The sequence below is a fragment of the Callorhinus ursinus genome, unplaced genomic scaffold (assembly GCF_003265705.2).
Source record: "Callorhinus ursinus isolate GAN/ISIS: 27379988/994484 unplaced genomic scaffold, GSC_fseal_2.0 scaffold97, whole genome shotgun sequence".
NCBI classification, from domain to species: domain Eukaryota; kingdom Metazoa; phylum Chordata; class Mammalia; order Carnivora; family Otariidae; genus Callorhinus; species Callorhinus ursinus.
The window spans coordinates 1,724,887-1,738,422 of record NW_027397159.1 but is presented as its reverse complement, the minus strand read 5'-3'; the positions used below and the strand labels follow the sequence as shown (position 1 = coordinate 1,738,422).

Here is a 13,536-nt window from a genome sequence, read left to right as displayed (position 1 = left end):
CGGGCGGTGCGCACGGCCCGGGACGCCGGGGGTGGGCTGTGAGCCTCCGCCCGTGCCCAGTACGGGTCAGAGGTGATGAGGTCGTGCCATGCTTTCCATCCAGGTGGGTGTTGCTCATCCAAAAGGCAGAAAAGATTTTCACGCTTTAATGTGGACGGATGACAGACTTCTCCATTTTTCTTGACCCAATTTGCAAGCACCAGTGAGTACACAGCAAAACTACTTTCAGTGAATTTAAACATTACATTTATGATCTCTAATTGTGCCCACATGCAGGGAAAATCTACTCATTACAAAGGCCTTTGCTTTCTCTAAATGGCTGCAGAGAGAAAGATCCGTTTTATGTCATTTGTGTTTTAGGTTTTAATAGTTCAAAACATTAAGTTAACTTAATTCTAAATCAGATTTCAGAGACAAAATTCAATGGCTCAAAGAATATGCATAATTTTAAGGATAATCACAAAATCAAATACACTGTTTCAACCTCTTTGGTATGAATGAACTTACAGTCAAGTTGAAACCCACATCTGTTAGTTGAAGCTTCTGTGAATACACCGCCCAAGTCAAGTCCGCGAGCCGAAGCTCCCTGAGCCCCGTATACCCCCAACTCCTTTCCCAAGGCCACCGTGATGGGGTCAGGGCGGGAGCGGGCTCTACGCACCACACACCCAGCAAACCTGCAAGCGCTCCGCTAGAAAACAGTGGCTTGATTCATGTTACCAATTAGATTACATGTCTGTTTGTTGTATTCTTTTTTTCTAAACGTGACTTTTGAAGGAACCGGACTGAGCTTCCACAGGCCCTTCTAGTGCTACAAAGTAGGACTGTCACTGCAGGCTGAGCACGTGCCTCCTGCGGCCGGGGCAGGACCAGGTGTCCACCTCGCGGCCCTTTTCTGACACCACGTGCGGTGAGACAGGAGGAAACGGGATGCAGACCGGAACAGAAGACAAACTTTTTTCTAGTCACAGATGACATGAAAATCTACTTAGAAGATCTCAAAGGATCTAGAACAGAAGTTCCTAGAACTAACGAGTGAGCTTAGCAAAAGCAATTGTTTTTCCAATGTTAACCGTGAAAAATTTGAACTTGACATTTAAAAAGTAATACTTACAATGATGTGACAAAGACATGAGAAAGGAGGGGTTGAATGCACGCACGCTGTGTGTGGGGGAGACCACCAATGGCGAGGAAGGAAATCCAAGGATCCCCAAGTAAATAGACGTCGTGTTCCCGGACTTCAGGCAATGAAGACATCCAACATCCCCAAACTGACCTGCAGATGGACGCACCCCCCGGTCCACGTCCGTGCGCGTGGGACGCACCCCCCCCGCCCACATCTGTGCACATGGGACGCACCTGCCTGATCCAAGTCTCTGCAGGGATCCGTGTAGATTCGATGTGCTAAATCAAACATGTACGAAAAGGCAAAGGGATTACAGTTGCTTGAATGATTTTTTAAAAGCACAGTGAAGACTCGTGCAAGCGGGTTTTACGGCTGGCACACAGGGGAGCGATGGAGACCAGGTAGTGTGGGAGGCTGCAGAGGCACCGGGATCCGTGCAACAGGGCGAATCCAGGAACGGACAAACGCTTGCAGCGTCCACAGAGTTCCAACCCAGGGAGGGGGGCAGTTCAATGGGGAAAGGATGGTCTTTCCATAATGGGTGCTGGAATCGGGCAAAGAAAAATGAAGCTCGGGCCACACTCCTGCCAAACTCAAAAAATGAACTTAAAATTGAACACGGTCTTAAGTATAAAAACAGACCGTGAAACTTCTAGGAGAACTTCATGGTGAGGAAGCCACGATTTCTTTGACATCACACTAAAACCATGACACAGAAAAGGAAGGAACTGATGTCAGACTTCACTAAAATTGAGAAACACAGCATGAAAAGAACGAAGAGCGAGGCCCCAGGCTGCAGCAAGTATCTGCAAGTGACCCGGCCAAACGGGGAACCGTACTGAGAACACACTGCGCTCAACAACTCAATAACAGGAAAGCAAACCACCAGCGCCACCGTGGGCAAAAGACCCAAGAGATCCTTTGCCACAGAGGATTCGTGGATGGCAAACGAGCAGGTGGAGGGATGCATAACGGGACCCGTGGAGTGCCGATTAGAGCGCGATGAGAAGCCAGGATGCCCCTGCCGGGTCCGACGTGGGACCGGAGCTGCGTCCGCTGGAGGCGAACCCGTGTGGCACGACTGCTGTGCCCAACAGGCGGCGGGTCCGTCTCCAGTTGGACACATGGTGACGGCCGGCCACCCCTTCCTGGGGTCCTCGCCTGGGGGAATGGAGCTTCTGTGCGCTCACACAGCTGCTCGGGCGCTCACGGCGGCTGCACTGCACGTCACTGATCCCCTGCACAGTGGACCAAGTCACTGATGCTTCAGACAGGGGGATGCTCCTCACCAATAAAAGTAGCACCGCGGACACACGCAGTCACATGGAGGGAGCTCAGGGACATTGTCCCGGTGAATGAAGCCAGTTTCTAAACCCTGCATGACTCCATTTATAGGATATTCCAGAAAAGGTGAAAGTATGGGGACAGAAAACAGACCAGGGGTTACCTGGGCTGGAGGTGACCACAAAGACATGGGCGGGAGTTTGGGGGCTGAGGGAACTGTCCTCTATTTTGATGACTGCGGGGCTTACGTGACCACGTGAGCTTGCCAACATGGTGGGAAGCAGACGCTGGACAGAGTGCATCTCTGGGCTCTTCTTAACACCTGCAGGGATTCATTCTTGCACCTCCCCTGGAAAATTAACAACACTCAGAAGGACTGGATGCACCCCTGCAGGAAGTCTGTGCTCTGTTTCAAGGAAACACACATGCACAGGCCCTGCAAAGGTGCCCTCGCGCTTTCTAAATTACAGCAGCGACGCTGGAGCAGGACCCAAGCGTGGCCGATGTCTGGAACTTCGCACACAGCCAGCCCTGCACCTGCGGGACGCCCCGGAAGGGCACAGGACCGACGTCAGTTGCTTTCTAAACACGTGCCTTCAATGGTTTTCCTTTGTATGAATCCCAAAAACCAGTTCTAGGCACCGAGCAGCTGTGTTTGGAAGAAAAGCACCAACGCCAGGTCCTCTGGGAGAAACGCGCCGTCCTGTGCTGCCCAGAGCCATTTGGAGCTATGATTCCGGAGGATCCCCTGCTTCATCTTAGCCTCCCAGTTGGACGGACACATCGGGGAAGGGAAGCGTCCTCGCTGCTGTAAGGGGGGTACTGGGCCAGAGCAAACATACGAGAACATGCAGCTCAGGGCGACCGGCCCCACAGCTGGAGGCTTCGCTGGTGCTTGCACCCCGAGCACGAGGCCCTGGAGAGAGCGGTCGTCGGGTCCTGCTGGCCACGTGTGCCCTGCTGCCCTGGGGACGAGGGAGAGGGGGCGCCACTCCTTTCGGAATAACCACATGATGGCTTTCTTTTCCTCCTTGTGATGTAAACAGAGAGAAGCAGAAGAAGCAGCAGGCATCCGGGGGCGACGCGGAGGGTGGTGGCCCTGTACGATTATGACCCGCGAGAAAGCTCACCTAACATCGACGTGGAGGTACGCGCCCGGCGTCGTTCCGCTGTGGCTCACGGCCGGTGCCTGGGCCTCTCCTTGCACGGAGGCCTGGGGGCCATGGGATCTGGAAGGGTCGGTACATGCAGTAAATGGCGTGAGGGCGCTGGGCGGGAGGAGACAGGGAAGGCGCGCAGCCACTGATGAGCCCCGTCGCCGTGGCTTGGGGTCCCCGTACGGGACACTACGGGGGGAGCAGTCTGCGATCTTCTGCCTCAGGTGACAGCCCTATAGGGTCGCCTGGAAGACAGAAATAACAGCCCCAAGCGAAAGCAGAACTGTAAGGTCCCCCCTGCCCCCCCCCGCCACATGCAGAAGCTGAGGAGGAGGCCCCGTGTCTTCCACACACGTGGCCTGGGCCGGCGTGGCCCTTGACGCCCTGGGAGGCAGGAAGGGAGTCACCTCCAGAGCTGAGAGGCTCGGTTTTCAGCCCATGGACCTGCTTTCTCAGATGACAGCTGTGTCCAAATCTGTCACCCACGGTTTTCCTTGTGCCCCACGTGCTCCCAGCTCATTGTTCAGATTCAGAGTGCGCACTCTGCAAGCATTTCTGCATGGACCCGATTCATAGGGGACGCCTGGTGGCCTGAGAGGTCAGCTTCCTTCCCTCATCTTCACATTCAGAGATTAACCCACATGTTATTTTGTCCTGGGTTTGCACCCTCCACTAGAGTCCATGTGCCCGTCTCAAGGCTGGTGCCTGGCACGGCACAGACACTTGGTAGAGAATGAATAATTGAGTAAAGGTTTTTTGCACTCAGTGAAAGGGTAGTTATCTAACGGTCCTTACACTGCAGAGGATTTTTCCCTGAAGTTCTGGGTTTTTCAAGTTAACTCTTTGACCGGTTCCATTTTATTTTTTTAAAAGATTTTATTTATTTATTTATTTGAGAGTGAGATCGAGCCCACAAGCAGGGGGAGCTGCAGAGGGAGAGGGAGAAGTAGGCTTCCCGCGGAGCAGGGAGCCCGACGTGGGGCTCGATCCCAGGACCCCGGGATCATGACCTGAGCCGAAGGCAGACGCTTCACACTGAGCTCCGGCGGGAACAGCGCGCGGGGCGCTTTGCGGGGAGGCGGGCTGCAGCCTGAGCTGTTCGTCCTCCCTGAGTCCCTGAGGCGCCATGCACGGAGGCACTCGTCGGCTCCTACCCCTCCTCCCTGTTTGAGAGAGCAGGTCAACGCCAGAAAGATGAGAAGAAAGAAATCATTAGAGCAAACCAGGAAGAACTTTCTAAGGAAAACCGACTACTCCGTGTCGAAGGTATTACTAACTTGACGTTCTGTCTCCACAGGCAGAGCTGACGTTCTGCACCGGAGACATCATTACTGTTTTCGGTGAGATCGATGAAGATGGATTTTATTATGTAAGTTTTTGAAAAATCAAAAAAGCACCATTTCATTGATTTTGCACGTCTATTTCCGCTTGCGTGTTCTTGCCCCGACAATTATGTGTAAGCTTCCTATGACTTTCGGAAAGGTCCCTGTCACTGAGGCTCGTCTGATACAGAGAGAGGGGCTGTGAGCGTCTCCATCCCTCCTGCTCTGAGGGGGGCACTTCCGTGTCTGTAAGCTGCAAACAAAGGACATGTATTCCCATTCTTCGATCTAAAATTGTCTTCCATCCAAACAGGTACCAGTTTAACTCTCTGGTTATTTGCAAGGTATAGGTTTTTATACGGGAGGAGGAAGGAATACAAATAGGCAAAGTTACTAGTTAATCCACCCCAACAGGGTGTAGAACTCCTCCCTGACCTTCCTTGGAGCTGATGGCCATTGGCAGCGGGGACCAGGCTCTGGGCAAGGGCTCCCGGCTCAGTGGCCCCGGGGGCAGCCTCCGTCCTTTACCCTCCCGACGTTTCCTGAGGCAAAGAGAGAATGCCGGTGGGCTTCGCGCCGTGCTCCTGCCCTGGTGGTCCTCCCACGAGTGCCGCCCCCCCGGGCCCGAGCCCACAGGGCTGTGAAGGACACAGCTGGCAGGCCTGCGGGGTGCACGCCCCGGGGGGGCTGGGGGACAGGGCCGCCATCTCGCGCAGGGATCCTACCCCCCCCATCACCCCCCCTTTCTTTTATTAAGATGGGGTGAGAGTGTCGTCCAGGAAGACGCCCACATTCTGCCTCAGGCGGCGGGTGCCCTTGGGACAGGGGCGTGAGAGCACAGTCGAGAGAAAGATGTGCTTTGGCAAGTGCTGAGCTTGAGGGTGTGAACAGGACGTCTGAGCCTCTCCATGAAGCAGAGGGATCCGTGCCGCCGATCCTGGAGGATGCTAGTGGCCACGTCTGATGCAGCCGCGTGCGGCGGAGGGGGCAGCGCGAGGCGGTCCCGTGCGCTTCTGACGTGGCGTTCGCGGGACCGCGCGAGAAGCCCGGCAGACTGAGGGGAAGAGGCAGGTCTGTCCCCCGAGCTCCTCGGGGAGCCCGGACCAGGGGCCCGTCTGCACGTCTGCGGGCGCGGGACTGTCCGGGTGTGCGTGCCCACGCGCATGTGAAGACGAGGCCGTGCGTTTCCACGGGACCCGGTCCCCACACCGAGCCACGACTCCACGTGGCGCTCCCCGGAAGGAGCAGGCGTGGCTGGTGCTGGAGGAGGGTCTGGCTGACGACTGGGCTCGTGGACTGTGGAGTGGCTGGTGTAGACGGGATTTGTGACCCTCAATGTGGGAGAAACCCCCGGGGAAATGTGTACAGTAAGCAGCAAAGGTGTCCTTGGGAAAGTCTCTAAGGGCCACCGAGAGAGACCTTAGCTCCTGGAGGAGGCCGAGGAAGGAGGCAGGGACGGGGGCTCTGGGGTCGAAGAGAGGGCGGGTGGCCAGATCCGGCGCGTGCGTCTCGGGCTCAGAGGGGATTCTTGCTGGGAAGACACGGGAGGTACCTGGGACCACCTCTTTTTTTATATCAATTTTTATTTTTAATTGGGATAAAATACACATTCTTCATCATCTCTACGTGCACAGTGCGGTGGTGATACATCCGCGTTGCCGTCCGCCTTCAGGACTCCTCCCCGCTTGCCGCCCTGGAACTCCATCCCCAGCAAACACCAGTCGCCCCTTACCCCTCGCGTCCCCGGCCCCCCGCCTCCTCTCCGTCCCCGTGAATCCACCTGCCCTCCGGGCCTCCCACACGGGGACTCTTCTCACGCCTGCCTTACCTCGCTGCGCAGAGCGCCGTAGCGCAGCTCACCCTCTCCTTCCTTTGAAGGCCAAAAATGACTCCACGCTGGGTGCACGTGGTTTAGTCACCTGTCCGCCCGTCAATGGACACCTGGCCCCTGTGAGTAATACAGTGATGAACACGGTGTGCAAACACGTCCCTCGGACCCTGCTTCCAAATCTTTCGGGTTTTGACCCAGGAGTGGAATTGCTGGGTCAAATGGTTTTGCCCTCAGCAGCGCCCACTTCTCACCCCCCCAGCAGGTGCATGAGGGCTCCAATTCCTCCCTGTTTTCAGCAACATTTTGTCTGTGTTTTGTTTTAAATTTTTGTTTGTCTGTGTTCTGTAGTAGCCGTCCTAACAGATGTGAGGTGGTATCTGGTGGTTCTGGTTTACATTTCCCTAAGATGCTCGTGTTAATTCACGTTGAGCATCCTTCCGTGTACTTGTTGGCCGTCTGTGTGTCTTTTGCGGGGGAGGGCTGGAGATAGCGATGCAGATCCTCTGCCCGTTGTTTAATCGGGTTCTTGTGTTGAGCTCTCGATGTGTTCTGGACACGACCCCTTCTTAGGTAGTTTGTGAACATTCTCCCTTCCATCCCGTAGTTTGCAAACATTCTCCCATCCATCCCGTAGGTTTGCTCTTCACCCTGGTGGTGGTGTCTTTGGCTGCAGTGTCTAATCAGGGAGTAGGCTGCGCATCTCATGCCGTCGTTTCTTAGACTGGAAAACAGAGCAACAGACTCCCATGTAGTCCGGGGCCAGCCAGTCTGGGACTTGGTTTTGGACACTGGTGGGGCAGGTGGGCGTTGGGGGCAGTGGGGAGGAAGTGACATGGTGGCCGTGACCCGCTCAGTCCAGATGTCCTGTGGATGGTGACCTTAACTATGTACCTGCGTAGAGATGTGAGAGAAAGTTCTGGAAGGGAGCAGACGGACGTGAAGCAGTATCCTCTCTCGGGAGGTGTCAACGGACACTTTCATGTCCCCCATACTGTTTGCATTTTTATGGTGAGAATGTGGTTGTGCACGGGACGGATGCGTAGCTCCGCACCTGGGCCGCACGCTGGACCGCCTGCTGGCCTCGGGAGGGGGTCAGTCTGTCTGGATCGGGGCATCTGCTCAAGTGGTGTCTTTAAAAGCTCCCCAGGGATGCTGAGGTCAGCCGGGGGGTCAATGGCCACTACGTGGGGTGGTCCCGAGGACTGGTTCCTGGGAGCTGCCTGAGCCGCTGGCCAGAACACAGCTTCCTCAGCTCCACCCCAGACAGGCCAGATGCAGACCTTGGGGATGGGACCCTGCCCCTCGAGCGCATCCCGAGGTCACTGTCCTGATCAGGGTATAGTTTGGAGACACTGGAGTCCCTCTGAGTTCTCCCACCTTTGAACCAGAACAGACCCCGCAGGCAACCCTCCCCAGAGCTCTGCTCCTGTGGTGAAAGCAAGAAGGAGGTTTTGGGAAAATCGAGTAATTTGTTCTGCTGTGTTTTTAGGGGGAACTTAACGGGCAGAAAGGCCTTGTGCCTTCAAACTTCCTGGAAGAAGTGCCTGACGACGTGGAAGTCTATCTCTCTGATGCACCGTGCCACTACCCCCGAGACGCGCCAATGCGCTCCAAGGCAAAACGGGTAAGCAGACCCCCCCCCAGCACCTCCGACTCCTGCCCCCTCGGCCACGCTCGCTCTCACACAGCCCTCCCGTGGATACGTTTGCGTCTTGGGCCGAAAAGCCCATGCCCTGAATTTTTCTCTCTGCCCTTCCCTGGGGGTTGTGCCTAAAGCATTCTCACTTTTGCTTATTTGTTTCACAAAACCTGCCCCCTCTCGGTTCTAACCCATCTGCCTTTCCTCACAAAGGGAGTCCCCGCCCTGCCCTGTAGACGCGCATTCCAGCTGGGGTGAGAGTGAAGGGGATGGCTAGTCCTTCCGTTCGTTTGCCCTGCTAGGATTTCAGTTCTCTTAGCAAAGACCAGAGACCTCCTCCAGCATAATTAACTAGAAGATGACATTCATGTTTAGTGTCTCATTTTTATTTTATTTCATCACTGCCAGTTTTTATATATTATATTTTTATATATATATATTTTTATTTCTTTGCTCATCTGCTTGGAAACAGAAGAAGAGTGTTCATTTCACACCTTAATCAGGCACTGTAGCCTTCACGTAAGTGAGCAACTGAAGATACCCGTACAGATTTAGCCCCGTCCGCGGCGCTAGGCGGACTAGTGCGGGAGACGCAAGGCTTCACTGTGGGTGTTAAAAACAAAAACAAAAACAAAAAGAAATATGTCTCAAAAAACCACTGGGCCTGAAATAGTAGGCTATTACTCGGTCTCAGTTGTAAAGCAACTGAATTTGTAGTCAAATCATCATCTTTACTCCTCATTTCCTACTATCTACATTAAGAATATTTCGAAGGCCAACATTGGGAACATATTTCTTAAGAGGCTAATTGTTTGTTTACGTAGAGAGTGTTGCAGTGTCTCCTCGTAACTAAAGCTGCATATTGCATTGTTAGCCACTCTTGGAAAAAAAGCACAACCTAAACCACTATGTTTACTCTAGGAAATTTTCCTCTAAAAACACAGGAGGTTGAGCAGATGAGTAGTGAGCAGGGGGCAGATGCAGAGTTGGCTCTGACAGGCCCCCTGCGGGCTTGACCCCAACCAGTCTGTCAGGGTCAGGTCCGTGCCTCTGTCTCGAGAGAGCGCAGGCTCCCTCCTCAAAGCACAAGCCCGTGCCCCGAGCGCCGGCCTTTGCGGCCGGGCCAACCGTGGGGCACCAGTGCAGTCCTAGGCGTGACGAGCCACGCGGCTACAGTGATGGCGTTGGACGGAGTAGACGGTATCTTCAGCTGTGCTTGGGATGCTTTACTAGGTGTCTTCCATTGGAACTAGACCTTGATTCTAAATCCAAGCAAGCTTGAAGCCCTTGGCTCCTCTCCTGTACCTGCTGGCTACCGAACACTCGAGGGAGGCAGGGCTTTGCGTGGAGAGTTGGGGGGGGGCGCAGGACAGGGCGCCGGGCCGTCAGGCGCGCATCCGAGCCGCCGGGCGAGCCCCGTAGACCGAGGCACTACGTGCGCACTCTGCGGGCAGAAATTCACGTCCGGCCCCTGGGGAGTAATGAAAGCATGCAGTAAGGGCCTTTAAGCTTCCTTTGATTGCGATTGAGGTTCATTTTAGTTTTTTTTTCTTTCAACTGGTGTGTGCCATCGCTCTAGCCTACTAACTTCCCCAGGAATGCACACGGCAAGATCAGCACTTCCTCTACCCCAGCCGCTTTCAGACCCAACAAGTCCCCTTTAAGAACCTTTGCTTTTAAGATTACTGACGGGCACTCAGCCAATTTCGTGTAACCTAATTTAAAAAGTGACTTCTGCTCCCCACCCTGCCCCCACCCCTCCGCTAGGGCTCTTAATTTACAAAGCAAATTATTACCTAGCCTTGTCTGGCCAAAGCCGTGGCCTCCCCCTGCCCTGAAGACAAAGAAACCGCAGACCAAACGTGGATGGCTAGACCCCCCCCCCCCCGTAGGGCCGCTGTGGGGTGGGGGTGGGGGGGCGCGCGCGCTCGTGGCATCCTTTAACCCCGAAGGAAGACACGAGCCACCCCTTACCTTTGCTGGCGGGGGACGGGGCCGTGCGGTGTTACCAGCGGATGGATGTTGTTGGCGCTCACGCACTCAATGAACTGTCACACTGTACCTACTAGGTTCCTCCTGAGGGTTCAGGTACAGCAAGGAGAGCGCCATCCCCCACAGCCCATCTCCATTCGGGGTCACCTCCGTCATCTGTGGGTACTGGTAGTCCTGGGAGAGGCAGGGAAATGTCCTCGAAAAAGAAAAAGGGGCTGCTTTCCAAAGGCAAGAAACTGCTGAAAAAGCTGGGTGCAGTGAAATGACCATGTGCTTCTGGACGACTCCCCCAAACCCATGTCATGCTCTTTGATTCCAAACTAGGGCTTTCAATGACTCAAGTACTTCCTAAAAACACACTCTTCTCCCCTGACACCAGGAGAGAAGTGCTCTTTGCACTGCCGTCCACTTTAAGCCAACGGCGAGGACAAAGAGCGGCTGGTGCCCCCTCCCAGCCTCCGTGCCGACCGCTCTGGCCCGCGGCCTGACGGGAGGCGGGCTCTCCCAAGCACCCAGGGGCCAGGGGCTCGCTCCCCGCCCGGGGTCCCAGCCTCTGTGCGTTTGTCATCCGCCCTTAAAGCAGTGGTTTCCACCTCAACCCCTTCTCAAAATGCTTGCCTCATGATGCATCACTCTCTTTAACTCTGGTCTTAAAGTTCCTAGTTTAACCGCCTTGATGTTCTGCCTTATAAACGCACAATGGTCTGTACTGTCTAATAAAAACTACCGTGTAACTTTGTACGTGTCGTGCATTCAGTGCTCCTCACCCTCACACAGCGCTCTGAAGTCACTCGTGCAGGCCGTGCATTTTGATGCCCTGGCTTTTCGCCTTTCCGCAGCGAGCCGGGCAACACACAGAAAATGTTTACTTACTCAGATCATTCAAAAAAAAAAAAAAAAGAGTGAGAAAGTCACTTTGTTTGGAGAAGTTACTGCTCCTCCAACTTGCCAGAAAGCTGAGAACCGCTCATGGCTTCCAGCGTCCCCTTCGGTGGCGTATGGATGCCCGCCACTTCCATTATTTGTCCCACGCCACCCACAGCCGGCCCGCGGCGCGCAGCACGCAGGAAGCGGCCCCCCCCCCGAGGCACACGCCACACCCACACCCTCCTAAGCTCAGCCCGTCCACACGGCTCCACACCAGGCTCCCCCATGGGCCCTCGAACAAGAGACTCACAGAGCTGCCGGCTGGTGTATCGGATTGCTTACTATTTTGTAATTCTTGTCCACTTGTAAATTGTTTTTACTCTTTATACATACTTTTCAGACTGCCTTTCTTTTGTAATTTACGGAAGGTTTATAAATGAATGACCAAGCTTTTCCCATTGTGTCTTCAAAAACTCTCTTGTAAATTGTAATATATTAGTGTGTGGTACATTTATTAAAAGGAAATTCGTCCGTGTGTGGTTCAGTACTGTGTGTGCGTGCATGTGTACGGTCAGTGTAAGATATTTTATAGAAATAAAATTTGTTATTTTATACAATGCCGTTTCTTCCGTATCTTCGTTTGAAACACTTTTGACCAGAGCGGCCTCTCGGGATTCCTTTCTCCCGTGTGCACCAGGAAACTCGATGGCCCTGCCTTTGCCGGCACTCCCTATTTCTCCGCAATGGTTGTGACCAGCACTCAGGAGTCGGTCACCAACTGCCGTCCCCTCGTGCTGCTGGCGACAGCTGGTGGCAGCCCGCTCTGGCGGACGGAGCCAATGTTCCTTGGGCCTGAGGAGCACTCACAGACAGACAGCCGGGGCCCCGGGGGGCGAATCGAACCGTATTTGTCCTATTTTACGCTGGTCCCTTTACAATTCAGGTGCCGCGCGTGACCTCGTGCCTGTGTGCGATCTGAACCGGCCAAACCCACGCGGCCGGGGCAGAAGGTCAGGGGGCACAGAGTTTCAGTTAGGCAAGATGAATAAACTGATGCACTAATGTAAAAAAAAAAAAAATGCTAGGTCAAACGGAAAGTCTCACGAAAAAATAAATTCCAGCTGAAGAAATACTGACGCAAGAAATTATGGTGCACACGACAGTGTGAATGCCCTTTATGCCACCGCATGTTTAAAGATGGTTGAAATGGTACATTTTCTTACGTAGACTTTACCACAGTAAAACAAAACAAAACAAAGATAGTGAAGGTAGCCAGGAGTAATGTTTCTCTAACTCTTTTGAAAATATTTACGAATTTCCCAAAATATGGAGGCAGACCCAAACGCCGGCAAACCCGCAGGAATAATGAGGGGCTTAGCTTTGGTGAATACTCCTGAACACTCGCACACTACATGATGCCAGCTGTACACACTTCCAGAGAGAAGAAAACTGCCCCAACTCCCGAGGCCAGCAGAGTCCGCAGCAAAACTAGACAAAGACATTACAAGAAATCCACAGACCAAGAGCACCATGAATTTTAAAAAAATCCTTAATGAAATATTAGCAGATTAAATCCAGCAATGTACAAAATGGATGGCTGATCCACTATGCCCAGCTGTAGCTCATCCCAGGAATGAAGGCTGCCTGAACTTTCTGAGAAAAAATCAACACACTTTACCAATAGAACAGAAGACAAAAGCTATCTTTTGATGCAGCAAAAGCATTGGACAAAATTCGATCCCTATTCAGGAAACTAGGAAAAGAAAGGAATTTATCTCAACTTGATAGGATTAGCAGCCGGCACCATACGTAATGGTGAAAGACTGACCGCATCCCTCTTTTCATCCAAACCGAGCCAAGGACACCAACTTGACCCGTTGTGTTCAGCATCGCACACACCACTCCTAAAACACCAGCCCAATGAGGAAAGAGAAGTCATACACTCTGGAAAGGAAGAAGTAAAACAGTCTTTGCAGATGACATGATTTTGTATTTGGAAAATGCTAAGACAGCAACAAAATGCTGTTGGGACTAAGAAGTGGACTTGGCAAGGTGACAGGCTACAAGGTCAACATACACAAATCATTGGTATTTCTACAAACTAGCAGGGAACAATTAGAACAGAAATTAAAATACAAATATAAATGGTATAATAAGTAAAAATATAGGTAATTAGTTATATTAGCATCAAAACCACAGCATACTTAGGGATAAGTTTAACAAAATATGAGCAAAACCTGTATGCTGAAATTTATAAAACATTGCATAGAAATAAAAGGGCTCTTAAATAGAGATACAGGATATGTTCATGGTTTAGA

The 13,536-nt window shown here is 53.0% G+C and overlaps 1 protein-coding gene across 12 annotated transcripts in view; it reads left to right on the top strand.

Moving 5' to 3' along the window:
* RIMBP2 (RIMS binding protein 2) overlaps positions 1 to 11,786 on the top strand; it is a 78,619-nt gene extending 66,833 nt beyond the window's left edge. For 5 of the 12 annotated variants that reach the window (XM_073888863.1, XM_073888855.1, XM_073888853.1 and 2 more), the window contains 4 exons: positions 3,457 to 3,557; positions 4,865 to 4,936; positions 8,210 to 8,344; positions 10,731 to 11,786. In XM_073888863.1, coding sequence (XP_073744964.1) covers positions 3,457 to 3,557; positions 4,865 to 4,936; positions 8,210 to 8,344; positions 10,731 to 10,976 — 554 coding nt within the window. In that variant the 3' untranslated portion in view covers positions 10,977 to 11,786. Of the gene's footprint in view, positions 1 to 3,456; positions 3,558 to 4,864; positions 4,937 to 8,209; positions 8,345 to 8,831 lie in introns of all 12 variants that reach the window. The other 7 variants (XM_073888864.1, XM_073888856.1, XM_073888857.1 and 4 more) reach the window with 6 other exon arrangements.
* The last annotated feature ends 1,750 nt before the right edge of the window (positions 11,787 to 13,536 follow it).